This window comes from Glossina fuscipes, unplaced genomic scaffold, assembly GCF_014805625.2.
Source record: "Glossina fuscipes isolate IAEA_lab_2018 unplaced genomic scaffold, Yale_Gfus_2 221, whole genome shotgun sequence".
Classification (NCBI taxonomy): Eukaryota; Metazoa; Arthropoda; class Insecta; order Diptera; family Glossinidae; genus Glossina; species Glossina fuscipes.
Window position 1 is genome coordinate 1,163,928 of NW_023998564.1, and position 14,707 is coordinate 1,178,634.

The 14,707-nt window shown below is 33.6% G+C and overlaps 1 protein-coding gene across 11 annotated transcripts in view; it reads left to right on the forward strand.

Moving 5' to 3' along the window:
* LOC119642306 (BMP-binding endothelial regulator protein) overlaps positions 1 to 14,707 on the forward strand; it is a 98,716-nt gene that overhangs the window by 39,932 nt on the left and 44,077 nt on the right. For 8 of the 11 annotated variants that reach the window (XM_038041406.1, XM_038041410.1, XM_038041411.1 and 5 more), the window contains one exon: positions 12,746 to 13,501. In XM_038041406.1, coding sequence (XP_037897334.1) covers positions 12,775 to 13,501 — 727 coding nt within the window. In that variant the 5' untranslated portion in view covers positions 12,746 to 12,774. Of the gene's footprint in view, positions 1 to 1,269; positions 1,712 to 10,033; positions 10,145 to 12,745; positions 13,502 to 14,707 lie in introns of all 11 variants that reach the window. The other 3 variants (XM_038041407.1, XM_038041409.1, XM_038041417.1) reach the window with 3 other exon arrangements.

Here is a 14,707-nt window from a genome sequence, read left to right on the forward strand (position 1 = left end):
TCCTTGAACGATCGCTTGTAGATTTCTCTCTTTGCCAATAATTACTTAGCGATTGCATAAATTGATGCCATTAAGAGTTGAGTTTATTATTAAGTTGTAACAACTGGTTCATTTGATTGCTTTCAATGATCAATTTTCATGTTCCATTACTTTCTATAGCCACAGAGTAGTATTGAACCCCACACGAAGCCAATCTCCACATAGCCTTAAGTTTGAGTTTTCCTCAACAGATGATATAAGAACAATTTAAGTACTATTTGAGAGTGAATGTATTATTACTATCAACTAGAATGGAAATAAATGAATAAAAAGCTTTTTAGTCGTTTTGCAAACTTTTGACTTTGTCCTTTCAATTTTGCTTAAGGTGGACGATATGCAACAATATTCTATAAGACGATCCTCAAGAATTAGGAAAGTACTGGGTCGTAATTAAATTCGTCGAAATTAAGTTTTTTGCTCTGCTTATTTCCTAGTCTTCAACACGATAAAACAAATACTAAAGTTTGGTTTACGTTCTATCATATTTTCCTTAAACAGTAAACTACGTCGGCCCCGACGACTTGACAAAATGAAATAAGTATTTTCTGAAACAACTTTTTATGGCAAATACATATTAATAATGATCAATGTTTATAAAAAAGTCCGTTAGGAACGGACGGATGGACCACGGCGTACATATCTGTCATAGTTATGTGGTTAAATGCGTGGAGAATACATATATGACAGTAAACGTAACGCTTAATACGGACTAAACGTCGCCAATTAGGGGATTATTGGATCCGTTCTCGTAGTCCTACTCATTTTCAGAGCAAGGAATTGTTATTTATTGCCTTTAGCCCTTTCGTTTAAGATCCCTCTTGGCCTGTGGCTCTCTGATCTTATCCTAAGCGCAAGGATTGACAGTAGTATAAGAGCATGAAACTAGGTGCTGCAATTAGGCAGCTCATGAAATAGAAAAGAAAGAAAAAATGTTGCTAATTACAGGGATAGAGAGAAAAGTGGTTATGAAATTAAAAAGACGGGTAGATGTGAGAGGATAGGCCGGAGGATAAGGAGGCAGTATGCCTAGTAGAGGTTGTTCTTCTATACATTGCTGGCCATAATATGTGTTCAAAATATAGTTGACTTAATTTTTCTCGAAAAATTTTATTTATTCAATGTCTATCTTGCCCCTTGAAAGTAATTCCCCTAAGATATAATGCATTTGTTTTTCCAATTCTCATAGTATTTGTGATATGCGCTTTTTGAAATGGCCTTTAACTCTTTCAGCGATGCGATCCTTGTCTCCTTAATCATGGTAAAACTCCGGCATTTCCTGGGTCTTTTCAGTTTTGGGAACAAGAAAAAGTCGTAGAGGGGGCAGGTTCGGCAAATCCGGTGGCTGAAGCATGATGACGGTATCCTTTTTGGCCAAAAGATTACGAGTAAGCAAAATCAAAATTTGGCAATTTCGGAACAAACTTCTTTGTCACTCATTTCGTGAGCAAAACGTTCGAAAAAATAGCATGGCATAAGCCAACAGATATATCGACATCCTCAGCAACTTTTCGAATAGCGATTCGATAATTCTACTTTAACAATTTGCTTCACTGCCTTAACGTTTTCATCAGTCGTTGACATACTGGGGCGTCTAAAGCTGTCATCGTCATTTGCAAGTCGGTCTTCTGCGACGAGCTTATACATCCGTCAAATGTAACAGTGAACATTTTAGGTGAGAGGAAGCATGCTATTTTATTTTTTTAACAAAATACGGATTTTTCAATCCATTTTTTTCGAAAATAAGAAATCGACAAGCACAGCCTTCATATCAATCAAACAACAAACTAAAAACGCAAAATTCCTGATAATGTCCACATATGTTGGGAACATGTGTATACGTACGTGTAAGTGGGCCGAGTATACGCAGCCGACGAAGTTTGAAAAGTCGCTTTTTTAAAACATATCTCGTACATTCAATCGAATTAAGCTCCAATATTAGGATTAAAGGCTTAAATTGCGGCATTGCAGAGAAGACCTTCTTTTCTTTACAGTGTTGTTAGGTTTAAGGTAATAAACAGCTAACTGAACTTGAAGGCTTGAGCTATGACATTATAGCGAGAAATATCAATCAGAAGTAAACCTGCGTAATATATTAATAGATGGGCTGAAATGAACATAAATCTATACATAACTACTTATTAAGTATGATCTACAGCATTGAGATCCAACTTAACAGTCGCGAAACTTATCTTCCCGCCTACGCAGTAGTTAGTGGAAGAATGTCGAATATAGACTGTCATTATCTCATCCTAATAACTATCCGTTAGAATCCGTTGAAGATTCTCAATTTTTCTCCCATTCCCTTTGATCGCAAGTATAATAAAAAATTTTCTTTTATTATTAGAAGTAATACCAAAGCAACTTTGTGTATTGAACATCTGGTAGTCTGGCACAATGGTTTGATTGAAAATTTGTTTTTTTTTTTATAAAATTTTGAGGTCAATAGAGCAACAGAGCAAATGATTGACATTCGTTTGCACTCAAGCCAATTGAAGAGAGACAGCACAACACAATCAGCATTACGATAGAAAACCATCTGTTTTGAGACTCAAATGATATTTATATGCGTCTGGGTATATGAACGAACTGACGACTAAATTAAACAACAGATGTAAACAAATCGTTGGGGATATTGCGAAAAGATTTAGGAAAATTTGATTTTAAAAAAAAAATTTGTTATTTATTTTTCTTCTTTTTTTTAAATGTGTTTCTCTGAAAAGCTACCTGTTTTGCAATTAAGAAAATCAAAAATTACACGACTATGCAAACAAGCGATAAAGCACTAATAAAAATTGTGCATAATAAATGCACAAATTTCCAAACGCTGTTACATATGAATAAATTGTTTGTTTATTTAGATAATATAACCATATAATATAATATAACACAACAAAAGCAAATGAATAAACTTTTAAGTTGATATGCGCGTTCATTTACAAGGAAAGACGAGCAGGCAGGATGGCTGCCTTGTAAGAAATTAAAGATGCAGAAAAAAGTTTTCACTTTTTGGAAAGCAATAGTACAAATTAAAAATTTGTGGGAACATAATATAATTTCAATAATATTTCAGATATAAACAAAGATTAAGATAATTACGTTCGGTTGCGACCGAATCTCTTACACCCACCACCGTTATACTATGAAAGATTAAAAAAGGGAAAAATATAAATTTACTTATACCGCAGTATTAGGTGGGCGTGGCTGATTTTTGAAATTCTTGCCATATATCTGTTGTGATTTATGAGCAACGAGCAAAAGACGCGCAAAGCGAAGGCATTTCAATTCTTCTTGCGGTGTTCTTTGACCTGTTGGGGCCTTTTTCAAACTTTTTTGTGAATTTTTGGGCGACATCTTTTTTTTTGCCAGCGGGAGAATATGTACAAGAGACACCACACAGTTGCTTAGGTGCAGGAATTAGAAAGTGGGCAACGGTTTATGTACTATGTCGGATTTTTGAAGCGGGCTAATAAAGGTATCAAAAAAATTTAAATTTTATGACACTGGAATAGTAGGTTTGCAACGCCCAGTACAAAGCATCAGAGATCTCACAAAGTATATGTATTCTTAGACAGCACTAAATCGTAAATCGATTTAAGCATGTCCGTCTGTACGTGTGTGTAATGTGTTGTAAACATTCTCCTGGCTATCGACTTCCAATTTGGGAGAAACATTGAAACTTCTTGCACGCAGGTTGGTATTGACGATTTGCCAATTCGGTTAAAGGATATGCCCACGGCGCCAAGTAAGGCGAAAACACTTCTGTTTTCCAAAAGAAATAAACAACTGGTTTTTTGCTCATTACTTAGAAACTACAGCAGATAAATGTACAATAATCTGAACGCATATTCTATGGGCCATGCTGTAACATTTGTGAACAAAAATGAAAAAAATTGGCCACGCCTACCTAATGCTATACTGTATAAAAATTTAATTATTTTTTCAATACCTTTACAACGCACAGAAACAAGCTTCAAAAACCCCATAAAGGAGACTAATGTTTGGCCAGTTTCAAATCTTGAATGCACTTAAAAATGTCCGCCTGCTCGTCTGTGCATTTGTCTGCTTGCGCAACTTTACAGTATTTGTGGTAAACATTCTCCCGTTAGCGAAAATGCCCATATATTTGCGCAAGAATTTGGAATTAACCTAATCTATTCAAAAGAGACGCCTACAACGCCCACATGCTTCTACAACAAAAAATTCCATTTTGAAAATATAAGAAATCAACTGCGCCCACTATTAGATTATTTCTTTTACTTATTTTGTCTTTTTTTGTGGTAAACGGTGATGAGTATAAAAGTAGTCATAGGTAGGTATACAATAATTCAGTTATTTTGAAATGTAATCCAAACTTCGTATTATATTTAAGTTTTTGCTTTCTGTGTGTTAAAGCCCATTAAATAAGAACTACTGGAGTGAACTATTATGGATACAATTTCTTATTATTCATAACTATTTCTACAACTGATAACTTATGAAGCAATGAAATCTTTTCTCTGGCACTTAAGTATAATTGAAAGTGAACTTCACCTTAAAAGATTTGTCTAGACATGTTTCTCCGGAAATTTCTCATCACCTGCCTTACAGGATATAATTCTGATGAATTTAAAATAATTTTTTGAATGAATTTAACCTTGTCTGCCTGTCTGTCTTTCTATCTGATATCTGTCTACCAATCTACAAACTGTTCAATCTAAATATTTAACTTTCGAATTATTTCGATGAAATTGGGTACACGAATAAAAATGGATTAGTTTGCGGCTATTCTCCATATAAAGGCTTATCTTAGAAATACCTTTTTAAATGAAAGAGCTTTGCAATTTTCAAAATTTATCGCCAAAAGGCACTAATTTTCAATATTTTATTGTGACAACTGGTCCACAATGACAATCAGACATGAAAATTCATTATGTAGCATTTGGATCACTTTTTTAAGTTTCAAATCATATGAGGGTTTTCATTAGAGACAGTTTATTTCCATATTCGTTTATAATATTTTGAAACACTCTGTCCTCGATTGCTGACCTACCTCTACAAAATCATTCGGTTGCAATGGCCCAACATTTCATAGGTACCTCTTTCCCTTAGTAGCATGTATTTCTACCTCTTTAGCTGAATAATATTGTTGGCGGGGAATGATTACTAGGGATATTATAGACCAAGCCGATTACATCACTAGCCCTTAAGTCGAACTACATACTTATTTATGTTATAAAAGTCTTTGTATAAGATAATTCCCTTGTAATTGTGTTCATTGCTGTATAATTGCATAATAATAATACTATTATTATTATTATTAATTTAGCCAGAGAAATAATTTCTAATACTAAAGTCTTAAAGTAATAGGTTATAAGACTATCCGCTTTATTGAAAGCTCTACCGCACTTGAAATTTGAAACCACGACCATTGAGTTGTTAGGCGGGCTTCTTTGCATGTAGCCACTCAGGCGGTTCAATAATAGTATATTATAAATGAACTAATATGAAATGACATGAAATTAGGTTATAATGCAAATTTAACGTAAAAGATTAAATAGAATAAAATTGTGGTAGCGCAGATCAACTTCTGCAACAACTTACCATACAAAAGGCCTCATCTTTATATGACAAAAAAAGCCTTATTCTTATTATCGTGATAAATTTTGATAAAATTAGGGCGCCTCATTTCACATATTAGGCCCTCTCCTATATATGGACTGCCGCGCAAAGTATGCTTCTACGTAGAACGAAGATATAATTAATGGTATTATATGGTACGAAAATAAGAATTTTAGCAGTAGCACAGCAGAGTAGCGTACCTAATGGTCGGGCTTGTTCGATTATGATGCTTTTACTGGTTTCTTCTCTTACTTTATTGCTTAACTCTAATTCCAGGTATTTAAAGTCACAATTAATTATAAATTGATTCCATTTATCTTTTCGCACTTCTGTCTACCTATCTATCTATCTATCTATCTACCTATCCATCCAGCCATCCAACCAGCCATTCATCCATCCATCCATCCATCCATCTATTTATTCATCGATCAATTATCACGTCTACCCCATTAAGAGAATGAGAAAAAAAAAATTAAATTATTATGTCTGTGCAATCTGAGCACTGTACTGTGATGACTCTTACATCTAATTACGATGTTTTTAAGCATTTACAAAAAGAACATATCGACATAGATGTTCACTTAAATCAATTTGAGTACATATGTATTTCTGGACATTTGCACATATTGCAATAATAATAATAATAAGAACAACAAAACAATAACAAAAACAATAATATAGACAAGTGTCATTTTCATATTTTCAATTAATGAAAACGTAACGTGAGTAAAATACTTATTGCAAATAAGATATATGTGTCTGCGTGCGTACGTACGTATATGCTTGTGCGCTTTTTACAGTGTTTGTAAGAATGTGTAGAAACCGCAAAAATCTAAAAATAAGCACAGAACTTTGCATACATGCAACAAATATTGTAATTTTTTTCTCTTTTTTTTATGACCGACCATTTGTAGACAAAGGTATAATTAATTAGTAGCAACAATTACAATAAATAGCACGGAGATAAGTACAAGTAACAAAAGGTTTCCATATTCGTCTAAAAGTGTAAATTGATTGATTGTCTCCTTTACAAAAATTAAGCCGATAAGAACGATTACGCAGATTGTTTAGATCCATCATAAACCCATGTGTAGATTTGTGGCAGTAATCTTATAAACTCAGCTTATTAAAATTCTTTTACAATGTAGTTTTCTTCTTCTTTTCCCAGAAAAAATTGAGTGTAACTTTAGTTTCTATATCCTACAAAATATGCCAGTCGATTCAGTATCATGTTCGGACACGATCTAAGGGTGCCTACTTATCTGTCCGTCCGTTCGAATATTCTTGCTTAGACTTTAGAGGTCGCAATTATTGAGATATTTTGATGAAATACCGACATTACCTCAGACATTTGTGCTTTCTACGTGATAGCTAGAGCCATCTATGGGTTGTTTACTGCATTTGCAATCTTTTTTTTATTATTCAGTAATCATTTGCGCTTCAGATGTCGTATCGTTCTACTACTACTTTTTAGTTTAATTAGAGAAACTAACGTTTTTAGCGGTTCACAATTTTTTGATGCAGGATACTACTTAGTCATACTTATATTATGAAAACTTCGTCCGGACAGCTTATAGTGTTGTATAAGCCTAAAACGTAGTTAGTACTTTTGCAAGAAGAAATAAAGTTGAATAAATGTTTAGGGGCAAAGTAAGAGCCATGTCTTTGCAAAATTCGTTGTAGTCGTTAAATGTGATCAAGTTTTTGTTTTCAACGGCATCGAAGCATCTTAGTTCCGGTCAGTTCGATTATAACATTTCTCTCACATGCGTCATTTAAATTTTTGTGAGTTTGCGTTAGGCTCTTTATCTTTTCAAATTAATTAGAAAAAGCTGGTTTCATACGTTGAAACGTACATTGTTGCTTTCATTTTCGGAACTTTCAGCCATATTTCAGCTTTCGCGTAATGCACGGTATATGAGACCAAAGAGGCAAAGAAAGAACATAGCAGATGCTTTTGTACTCCCTGCAATACGTGGATGCTAATGCAAATAAATTTATAAACTCGCACATTAGAATTCATATTTGTTTAACAATGTTATTTATAGGTAAAATATTCTAATATTTCCATAATTACGTAAATATGTTTTGTTTTTTATTTTTATAACCTACACCACTGGCGGCACAAGAGCTCAAGTAGTTTGTGGGGAGTTGATGGTAGAAAGCGAATTGGACCCAACTTTTCTGCCCATCCAGCGGCTGATTCACAATCACTTTCTGAGTCGGTTTAGGCTTGTCTCTCCTACTTGTTTTCTTGTGTCCCACCTTCAGGGTGCTTGATGAGGGCGAACACCCGTATGGACCGCATCTCTTTTTCGGTCACTTCCTGTTTAAAGCTTCATTTTGGAAAGGTCGTTATATATACATATGTGTAGGTATGTAAGGTAGTTAATGGTGGACCGTGGCTAACGTTTTATACTTTTCTACAATATTTAAGAAGAAATAATATGTCTCCCTGAGAAATGATTGAGATATTTGTTGTTAGGTGTTATGAAACTTTGACAACCCACCATTTTCGCCTTAATGATGTCACTAACAAATTGTCGCTAATCCTTCAAGTGAATGATTTATATAATGCTATATACGAGACAATGCTCTTGACGAAAAATCTGTCTAATAGAGGGATGGATTTTGTTTATGAACAACATGATGTGAGTGTAGCGCTATAAATGTGGTAAAATATGAAAAATATTACTAAATTAAAATATTAGCATAAAAACCTGTTGCATGTTTTGTATGAAAGACATGTCTCTAAGTCTGATTAGTGTAAACTTAATAAATGTGTATTTGTTTCTTTTTTTTTTGTATTGCTTTGTTCCTGCAATTATATTAACTACTGATTGCCGCTATAGAACCACCCACTTTACTTTTGTAGTACATAGCTTTTAACATTGCAATTAAACTGACACGTTTGTGCTCATATATTATATATAGTTTATACACGTATATATATGGCAGACATTAAGCCTTGAGGATTAATAACACACGTATGTGGTTATAGTTGACTACTATATACATAAAGCTGTGTATATACTTCCTAAGTATCTAAAACTTATTACCTGATACAGAAACATCGACGCCCCCACCCTGTTATAATGTGATTTAATTAAATCTTTGATTTATAGTGTCACATAATTATGATTTCTTTTCTGGTTAAATGCAAGAAAGAAAGGGAAGGAGACGGAAACAGAAACCCTTGTGATGATGTGTAGAGTCTGGGTTTTAAACGACAGATAACTAACGGCGTGTCTTATCTACCAGTCTCACAGTCCGTTAGTGTTGTTCTCTTGCCCGTTAATCTACACCTATGTATTGGTTGGTCCGTTACCACATTATCTACGATTACATTCCTACGCGCACACGCATACACAATTATACTTTATCGTCGCGAAACCTATTATATATTTAGTTCATGATTTTTGCCATTTCCTTTTTTTTTCTATTAATACTTCTTAAAATTAATGTAACTTATTTCTTACTTGCTGTATTGCTTTCCGTTGTTAATTGACGCAATCTTATGGTTCCTTGCATTTTATAAATCCTTTCCCCATATTTTCTTTCGGGGTAAGCCACTTTATTGACAATATATGCAGGTTCTTCTTCCTAACTATATATCCCAGTTTTTAGAAAGTCACTGATTTTAGTTATAATGTACTTTTTTTGGATTTAAGTTTCAACATAAGAAATTTGTAATAATACGTCAATAGCAGGAGTAGGAGTAAGTTTTTATTGCTATTTTTTGTAAAATCTTTTTGTTTAATTGGATTTGAGTGTTAATTTTCAGTTTCTATGATGCTTTAAGTTTTAATATCGAATAGTGTGTTTTCACTTGGGGTTGAGTTTTAATGTCAACTTTTCACAAACTTTCCTTTTACTCTTGTTCATTCTGATGTTTAAAATATAAAAAAAATATATATGTAAAATCATTTTATTTGCAGCACATTCATTTCACTAACTTATACAAGTTTATTTACAAGTTACTTAATATATAAAAATTTACTTTAATTTTTGATAATTATTTTGTCAATTTTACATTAAGCAACACTCTGAACACTCTGACTGGTCTCGATGATCTCCTTTTTCTTTCTCCTCTTGAAAATAATTTTATTGCCAAAACCTACCCTTATGCTATACAGATGGACCACGGACTTTGTTCCTTTCGATCGACGGAAATTCTCTACACTTATACATGCGGACGTTACACCCTATAATTTTAATAGTTAATTGTTGTTCAATGCAATAAAACCATTCAATTAAAATTTACATCAAATTAAAGGCAACAAAAAGACTTTTAAACTTAAAAATAGCTAACAAGTTAGTAAAATTTTATTGTGCCAAACCAATGATTAATTATTTAATTTTCTTTGTTTTTCTTTTTATTTCCCTTGTTTTATAGAAAAAAAAGGAATTGACTAAAAGAAAACAATGTCAACAGCGGAGTTTACGAATTAATTGATAGCTAGCACTTCAACATTTTTATAACCCCTTTTATGGTAATATGACTAAGGTAAACTAATTCTATCATTAAGTTTTGTAGCGTAGAATAAAAACGCGGACGACGATGACAGATTTATAGGACATTTTCGATCAACGCGAAATTTTCATATAAACGAACTTCTTTGTCTCTCTTGGTATCAACTTTTCTGTGTATTTCTTCCAATATCCCTCTGCCTCTTCCCCAGTTGGGCTTCCATTCGTACGTGATTTCATATAGATGCATCCTACTCATGATATCTCTGAGCAATCTGTTTTCGCTTTAACTGCTCACGTTGTTTGATTGACCCCCTCTTCCCTTACCTACCGTTGGTTCGCCAAACCGACATCTCTAAGCCATTGCGCATTTTATTATGCAAGTTTTCTGGTTTTTCTACCTTTACGCTTATCAGACCCTTCCTAAATAAAGAGTTTCTCGGTTCGTTTGCGTGTCCTTCGCCTAATTTTCATTCATCTTTACTTATCTTGGACTATGAGTGCGCTTGTCCCACTTAGCATTTTTGTGTTCGTTAGTCTACGTATTTCTATTTCTATTTCGTAATTGGTTTCTCTCCCTATCAACATATCCTTCTACCTGTCTCTCCTGAGACTTAATCAACTGCACCTCTGTCTTTTCATCCATCTGTCGCATAGTCAAATAGGTAAGCGTTGCGGCTACCGCGGTTTCGAATTCTAGATTTGAACGTACATGGCCGTAGCTGCAGTAAGCGCTCAGTCGACAAAGACATTACGCTGACCATTGGGGCAAACACCCACTAGGCCGCAGCAACTCCCTATCTCTTTCTCTTTCTGCACACTTATATTCTCATACAACCTTTAGCAAACACCCATTCGATACTTAATGCAAATATTTTTTAAAGCTAGAGCAAAAACCCAATTAGCTGACAACTTCCATTAAAAATAAGAAATTCCGCTATTTGCCTAGAGTGATAGGTATCCAGTATTCGTTATTTAACCCTAATATACGCTTTTCTTTGATTTTTTTCTTTTTAGATATAAACTAACAAATTATTTTGAATAAATTACTTCAGAAAAACCTAAAAAAAAAATTACCTTTCATCAGTTAAGTGTATATTCAATCAGCCAGTTTAGACATACACAGATACATGTACGCTCGAATGCATGATATATATATCCCGACAGTGGCTTATTTACATGTATTGTGTAGCGATTAAGGAAAACGACAATAATCTGGGTTTATGACTAAAATTTCAATTTTTTTTTTAAATGTTCGATAAACAATTTGCATAAATTAGCAACGTGAGTAGTGCTTACATTGATACATTCGTACATATACGCATAATAATGTTGATAATAAAGTAAATACTGAAAAATGTATTGATTGTTATGCATAGACATACTTTTGGGCATAAATTGTAGCGATTACCTATGCGTGGTTCTGCTATGCAAATAACCGTAATTTTGTGATTTATATCTGGTCATAAATAAGAGAGTGCGTTGTCCAAAGGTATTTTTTTTTTTTGTTCTTATTAGAAAATTCACACTATTTTATTGACAAACATTAGTCGAATATTGATCATCGTCTATAGGCTAAGATTTTTTAAAATCATTTTGAAAGGGTATTGAAAGCTTAATGCTTCATCCACTTTATTTGTAGCTTGTCACGGCCGTAAAACATTAATGTTTCATTACCCATACCTAAAAGATAAAAAAGATTTTATTTTGATAAGCTATGCTCTTATATTACCATATTAGACTGGAAAGTGGTATGAAAAATTCATTGAGCTGAAGCCGCGACTAAACATTAATAAAGTTTCTCGTATTCGTTTTCTACAGTTTCCTTATCAACTTTTGATTGACTGATCCTAGTGAGCATTTCAAAAAAGAGACTTGTCTTCCGGACTAAATAATTAGCGACTAATACCAGTAGTGTTTGTGTTGTAATTTTCTTTGAGCTTGGGCCAATTTCTATGGTCTAAAAGGAGTTCAGAAGCAAGCTTCGGATAACTTAACGTAACAAGTTGAACGAATTGGCCAAACCGGTTTTTGAACTGACTTGTGTGGTAGCCTTTCTATTCTAAAAAGTTGAACGAATTCAGGAAAATGGTCATTGTTCGTTCGTTTGCAGTGACCTGCCTTGAAGTCTTTTTTGTTTATCGATTACTGACGTTCGCAGACACCAGTGAAATTTCTTATTGCCTCTTAACAAATGATCTCAAATTAAGTAATACCGCTGAGAAATTCATTTCTTAACAAAAGCAAAGAAAGGAAATCCGTTTAGGGCTCTCAACAAGTTCGAAATGTTAATAAAAAGATTTGCGTTTCCAACGTATGGCGTTTAGCATAACTCGTTTATATCCGCACTTTCTACTTTCTAGAACCAACCTATAGGCATTATTATAGTTAATCGTATTTCGTATCTAGCAACTGACAAGTGACACAGGTGACACATTAAGACATTTGTAGCCGACAGCAGTAATGTAATCACCCGTATGAAATATACACATATATATATATACATACAGCATAAGTGTGAGAGTGGTAATCAACATAACTATCTTCACCTACTTCCTATCACTCGTCCGCCTGTACCATATTTAATGTTTTTTTTTATATATTTAATATATATCATTATTGGCTTTTTTCATTTCAGGCACATTATTACGACGATTCGAAAGGAAAATGTTTATAAAAATTTGCGCAAATACGAAACGTCCACGGATTACGACTAGCATTAGTAATTCTAATAATATAAATATGCCAACATTAGCGGACGCACAAACAGCAACAACGACAACAACAGCAGCAGTAGGAACAATGCGAACAATGTCAACAATAACAGTACCAAAAGCGGCAGAAAGATCGTCAACGTCATCAGTACCATTAACGCTATTCACGTCATCAACAACGACGCTGATGTCGGCATTATCAACACCTTCAATAACTCATCCAACAACAAATGAATTCAAACCAAGAAAATCGATCGCTGATCAAACAGTGTTCGTACGATGTCAAAAGTTGAAGAAAAGCAAACAACAGCAAAAACAACACAATTTGTTAACTTTGTTACGATTGAGGACAGTGCTCATAATGATAGTAATGATGATGAAAAATTTAACATCAATAATAATGACGACAATATTAACGAATAAAAAACCAACCAGTCATAGACAAACTGTTAGTGGTTTAAATGAAATAATCATCGATGGCTGTAATAATGATGACGATGCAACGGCATTCACAGCTGCAACTGTTGAAACTGTCGCTGCCTCTAGTAGTAGTGTTGAAGCTGTTGCAAATATTTATAATAGTAATAGAGGGTACGTGTTATTGTCATACCTTGTGGTATTACTAGTTGTCTGCATTGTCAACACTTCATCGGTTGAGGCTGCTGAAAGCTTACTTGGTGGTAAGTATATGAATTGCAAATGTTAAACATTTTGAAAAGTAACAAAAAAAAAAGCTATATAAAAAAGAAAAAATGAGCAAAAATATTGTCGATACATATACGATACTTATACAATAAACACATGCATACTCTATAGCCTGTTAAGCAAATATGTGCACAGAGTTTATTAAATATAGTACTCAAGCTGAACTAAGTTGTTTAGACATTAGACAGACACGGTGTCTATGCCGTAGATATAGATAACGATATGGATGTGTTTCGTAGCTTTCAAGCACCTATAAAAAACAACCGATACCAATAAAGACAGCAACAACAACAGCAACAATAACAACAATTATAACAACAAACTGAAAGCTACCACCGCTAGCAACATCATCATCATCATTAATCTTAAAAAATTATTTTGGCTTATGTGCTTAAATATTCATATATGTGCACACACGAACACAAAACACACACATATTGTATGTATATATGTATATACACAAGAATGTATGTATGTATATATATACTATCATATAATATGTTGCATACCGTTTAATATATGTTTGCGTTGCGCGTGCGTTTGTGGTTGCGTGTGTCTAACGCTAAAGTAAACATTTCTGTTAACCAGCGCAAAATAAATTATTATTACGCCGTTTTCCTTTCTCACTTTGCTATTTTTTTTTTCACTTTTTGCTTAATAAATCTGTGTCTTATTTGCCGCCATACAAAGTTTTCAAGGTAAATAACTTTAGATAGCGTACATATTTATATATGTATATATATCTAGTCTATATATAAACGAGAAAGCATATTTATACTCTTATACCATGCCGTAGTATATCGTCGCCATCATCATCGCTATCACTGTGTCTAATAGACTTATATTTTAGATATTAATTTACCCGACAAATCAACAGACACCGTAAAATCAATACATTTTTTTATTGGTTTTTACTGTTTTATCTTTGCGGTCTCTTACATATACATACATATTATGGATATGGATATTAAAAATCAATCCAACTACCAGAGATGTTTACGTGCGCAGCGTGTGCCGCGTAGTTTGGCAACATATTTCCAGGAGTATATTAACTCACAACAGTGATATATTTTATAATAATTCGAATTATGCTTTAGATATTGGCATTCCGCAAAAATCATACGAACGGTGCGGAGGTATGTAAGATCCGCAAAGGCTTAAGACGAACACAAGCTTGTCCG